The following is a 5,007-nucleotide window of genomic DNA, read 5'->3' as shown; positions in this document are numbered from 1 at the left end:
GTAAACAGACTAAAAAGACTGAACAGTAAACAGACTGTAAACAGTAAACAGACTGAAAAGACTGAACAGTAAACAGACTGAACAGTAAACAGACTGAACAGTAAATAGACTGAACAGTAAACAGACTGAACAGTAAACAGACTGTAAACAGTAAACAGACTGAACAGTAAACAGACTGTAAACAGACTGAACAATAAACAGACTGAAAAGACTGAACAGTAAACAGACTGAACAGTAAACAGACTGAACAGTAAATAGACTGAACAGTAAACAGACTGAACAGTAAACAGACTGTAAACAGTAAACAGACTGAACAGTAAACAGACTGTAAACAGACTGAACAATAAACAGACTGTAAACAGACTGAACAGTAAACAGACTGTAAACAGTAAACAGACTGAACAGTAAACAGACTGTAAACAGTAAACAGACTGAACAGTAAATAGACTGAACAGTAAACAGACTGAACAGTAACAGACTGAACAGTAAACAGACTGTAAACAGTAAACAGACTGAACAGTAAACAGACTGTAAACAGTAAACAGACTGTAAACAGTAAACAGACTGAACAGTAAACAGACTGAACAGTAAACAGACTGAACAGTAAATAGACTGTAAACAGTAAACAGACTGAACAGTAAACAGACTGAACAGTAAACAGACTGAACAGTAAACAGACTGAACAGACTCCTACGTGTCCATGACATTAACTAAATCAGCTGGTTTAATCTGGGCCTCGAATGATTCAATGATAGTGAATGTAATGGTTGTGTGATTTTAGCATTTTTGACCTCATATAAAAACTTCATAGATTAGCGCAGATTGATTCGCTACTTTTAAACAGATCTACCAGGGTGTGACTCAGGTGATCACATATTCGGATACTTTGCTACAACACTCCTGGCTAACATCGTCTTCATCATTGGGCTTCACCGACACTTCAAAACGTGGTTAGGTTAGGTTCAAAGTGTCAAGTCTACCCAGTTAACGAACCATCGCTCCGGGTTTTTGCTGATGCTCACCTTTTTTCTTCAGATCGATCATCAACTAAGTGTTGAAGCACCAACTCGGGAACTCGGGAAGTGATTGCGCTCGCTGCGCTGACTGGACGGTATTTTGGACACGCAGGAGCTGCGCAGGTGTTTTTGGTTTTCTAGATTACTCCTGCAAGGACATAAAAGTCTTGGCCACACTGAGCTCCAGATACATGTGGTAGTAGCTGCAGCAGCATGGCACTTTTGTTTTTAAATGCACTGAACTAGCCTTTAAAGTGTTTTGAAAAGGTTTCAACAGATTAATGTAACCTTCACTTCCTTCCTACACGTCTTTAAGGTTTCTAGGAAATAACAGTAGAGCTCAAGAATAAATGTAAAAGGGATTTTATTGCACAACTTCACATATTTGTATTTTCTGTGACACAAAATACACAATTGTCTTAAATTTGTGCGTAAGGTGGACAAATACAGTACACTTAACAAGTAAAGAGTAGATGGTAAACTTAATGCATGGTAATAATCCACCAGCTTCAAACCAGATCCACTCTAATGTGATCTGGATTAAAACACACCTGACCCCGATCACCTGATTAAGCCATAATCACTGGCACCAGGGAGGAAGTGCTTTAAAATCATTTTTCAACACAATTTACCAGACTTATTTGAAATGCTTGTACATAAAATGTAAGGTTCAACAAAAAATCGGATGTATTTTGTTAGAAGCTCACCCTTCAAACATGTGCTGTCTGTCAAATCAACTCATTAGAATATATATATATATATATGTCTTCTTCTTCTTCTATATTTGATGTCAGTAACTTGCTGAAGAAAACTCTTGAGGTTTGTGTCTCGGGGCTAACTATAGTCAGTGTTTACTTTATAATAGATGAGCTCAATATATAAAAATGAAACTAAATACTATGCATACAATATTTGACAAGAGAATCAGGGTGATAATGTTGGTCTGACCACAATGACTAAATCAAGACAATGTCCCCAAAGTGAACAACAAAGTATAAAGTATGTCATCATATGTTGTAATACTTGTGCGTATATGAGCAGTAAAAGGGAATGTTTCTTTCAGCCACTGACTTTGTTAAAATTGCTCTGCAGTGTATAACACAAACATGAAATGTCTCCCAAATCCTGGTATTTTAACAAAGAACAGCTTGTGAGATTGAATGTTGTCTTAATTCTGGCCTGAGAACACACAAAGGTGAAAACATCACAGTTGTTTTTTTTTTTTTTGTTTTTTTTTTTGGAACTAACCATTTTCCACTGTTACCTCCTAAAGAAAGAAAGAAAGCAACAATTTCACTGGTTGATGACACTTGATGTCAGACCATACGTGATCTCTTCAGCAGGTCTGCCCTGTCATTGGTCAACTGTGGAATTTGTAAGTCAGCAAGATATCTTGTGAGTTTCTACAGGCTTTACAGTCCTGGTCGTGCATCTCTTCATGGTCGCCCCCCTCGTCTTACCAGCACACACCAAGCTTGCAGTGACACCCTGTTATTTTTCTACAATCACCCTCTTCAGTGCCTTTTCTCAGTGAGGTTTGGGAACATGGCCATCTACATAGAAGTTCCTGGTGACTTTGGGCAAGGTTAGCTCAATGCCATCGAGTTCTGGAGTGAGAATGATCTGGCATCCCAGACGGGAGTTCTCCTGAAGCAGGGGCGCCATGTCCAGCATGTCATCCTCCCTAAGAAACCAGACATCTGTCAACATTTACAATAATCTGCATTTCACCCTACACATTTGTTGTTGGCAAAGAAGATATCTTCAGTAGCAGACCTACCGCTCAACAGGTTCTGGCAGTTTGTCAAAATGCGCAGCACTCACATAGACATGACATGTTGAGCAGGCCAGTGATGCCTCACAGGCTCCTAAATGAAACGGAAACAAATAAAAACAGAGAATTTTCTTGAAATCATGCATTAATTAAATATTTAAGTTACTGCTACAACTGTGTAGACCCTCACCTTCCAGGTCAATTCCATGCTTATGAGCCAAATACAACACATTATCTCCCACTTTGGCCTTCACCGGAATCCTCTGGCCAGATCGATCAATATACACCACATTCACTCTAAAAAAGAAAAACGGTATACAAGGACACAGCAAATCATTGATTAAAAACTGACCTATCCACTTGTTCCAAAGAAACCAATTTAATTCTAATTGTACTTAATATTTTCCATGGGCAACTCCTCCCTCAACAGCTCCACATGTCTACTGTGTAAGCTGCCGGTGTCAACCACATCCTAAACTCTGGTTCAGTCAGAGTTCAGGATGTGGTCAATGTGCAAATACATTGCACAACTTGAACTTTCCCTGAACTTTGGGTAGAATAGTTACCATCGTGAAACACCTATGATGGTATATCCAACCGTGCACAAACATCATCAAGAAAAGCTCCGAGTAAACTTACACATCCTCTGGATCCTCTGCGTTGGAGCTCCCCTCCTCACTGCGGTACAGACCTATGATTGAAAGAAACGGACAGGGGACTGTAGTGACACGGTTTCTGATCTCAGCTTCCCCTCCAGCAGATGAGGGGAATGTTTGACTTGTTGCACACAAGTTGCACAGGCTTTACTACCCGATCTGGGAAGTTTAATTTAGCAAACTTTCGACTCTGATATTTTTGCTAATATTCTTCAACCACCTGAACCACACGATGAAGTAAAAATAACTTGTTACCGTGTATTTAGCTTTAACGTAAACAAACAGTTCAGAGTAGACCCAGCTTCTCCTCAAGGCTAAAAGTGTTAGCAAGCTGCATCACTCACTTATAGTCGTCTGCAAATGTCGATTTATCGTCCGGAAACTATCCGAGGGGCCACGCCTTTGTAGGTTAGCCACACTGTTCACACAGGTCTTCAACCTGTATAGAGGACATGTGCTACAGTCCGGTAGGACTCGAGAAAGTCTCAAAGTCAGCCCCATGCTCGACCGGACAGCAGCGGCGGACGCCATGATTCTGTTTTGGTCACATGACTGAAGGCGACCAATAGCAAAAGATCCCAGCAGGTGACGTCTCTGACGTAATACGCTGCGGTGACAGCAGATGACGCTGCTGCTTCACACGCTGCACAGGGACGTCACAGTACAGATTTCAAAACTATAATATCAGTGACAGAAATCATAAACGTAAGATTGAGTTAGGTTGTTGGGTCTCTAATATTTTACATATTCATTTGCACCCAAATACATTATTTGAGGAAATGTTATTTTCTACCACCGATGGAGTAAACAACAAACTATAAATACTCAAAGAAGAATATTGTATTCCTTCTTCATTATTCTTTACATCAATAAAATGAAAAGCAATGAAGTAATTTTAAATACGTCATAAAATAGGTTACAAGATGAGTATTTGTACCATTTCTACCTAGTTTTGCTTATAATAGTGACAGACTCAAGTTTAATGTAATATTTCTTTTACCGCAGTAAAATATTATATCCAACTATATAAACGTAGTCTATTCTGAATTCTCTAACAGAAGTATATCATATTTGGTGGTAGCGTGGCCTATTTTGATCTAGTTTCAGCTCTAACCAGTCTAAGCCTGTTGAAGTTATGCCTCTGCTTATGGAAACATGTCTGCCCATTTATAATACTCACAGGTATCACACAACAGTAAATGCATGTTCTCCACTGATTTTGTGTGCTGTAGAGCAGACAAACCTAGATAAGAAATCTGATGCAGGCTGGCAGGAGAAAACAGTTCTGAATGACTGAGACCACGATGTTATGGCTAGAGGCAGGTGAAGTGCTCAAGCTCTCCTTCACATTCTTCTCTGTCCTTGGCAATTGCTTGGAGTGAAAGGAAATTATCCTAAAAACTGAACTCTCTTTTAAAAGGGCAATAAATCTCTCATAGAGAAGCCTTGTGTTGATATTTGTGATATGATTAATTGACTTTAGTGACTCTAACAACGGATGAGCTCATCCACTGGGAAAGCACCATAGTTGGGTGTCTTTTCTTATCTGTCCTTGTGTGTC

General features: G+C 39.5%; 1 protein-coding gene across 1 annotated transcript; it reads right to left on the bottom strand.

Annotated features, from left to right (window-relative positions):
• Positions 1 to 1,363: 1,363 nt before the first annotated feature.
• On the bottom strand, positions 1,364 to 3,978 carry fdx2 (ferredoxin 2). The gene is made up of 5 exons (XM_026358867.2): positions 3,791 to 3,978; positions 3,430 to 3,481; positions 2,981 to 3,087; positions 2,797 to 2,884; positions 1,364 to 2,700 (listed from the first exon to the last, which is right to left on the bottom strand). The coding sequence occupies exons 1-5, from the start codon at positions 3,975 to 3,977 to the stop codon at positions 2,544 to 2,546; spliced, it is 591 nt and encodes a 196-aa protein (XP_026214652.1). The 5' UTR covers position 3,978; the 3' UTR covers positions 1,364 to 2,543.
• Between the last annotated feature and the right edge of the window lie 1,029 nt (positions 3,979 to 5,007).

The sequence above is a fragment of the Anabas testudineus genome, chromosome 1 (genome assembly GCF_900324465.2).
Source record: "Anabas testudineus chromosome 1, fAnaTes1.2, whole genome shotgun sequence".
NCBI classification, from domain to species: Eukaryota; Metazoa; Chordata; class Actinopteri; order Anabantiformes; family Anabantidae; genus Anabas; species Anabas testudineus.
This window is presented reverse-complemented; position numbering and strand designations above follow the sequence as displayed.

What these genes read in the sequence shown, in the direction of transcription:
- fdx2 (XM_026358867.2), bottom strand. Translation starts at nt 3,977, where the DNA reads ATGGCGTCCGCCGCTGCTGTCCGGTCGAGCATGGGGCTGACTTTGAGA. An exon ending in ACATTTGCAGACGACTATAA is followed by an intron (nt 3,482 to 3,790) that starts GTGAGTGATGCA and finishes TTTCAATCATAG; the next exon opens with GTCTGTACCGCAGTGAGGAG. An exon ending in GCATGGAATTGACCTGGAAG is followed by an intron (nt 2,885 to 2,980) that starts GTGAGGGTCTAC and finishes CGTTTCATTTAG; the next exon opens with GAGCCTGTGAGGCATCACTG.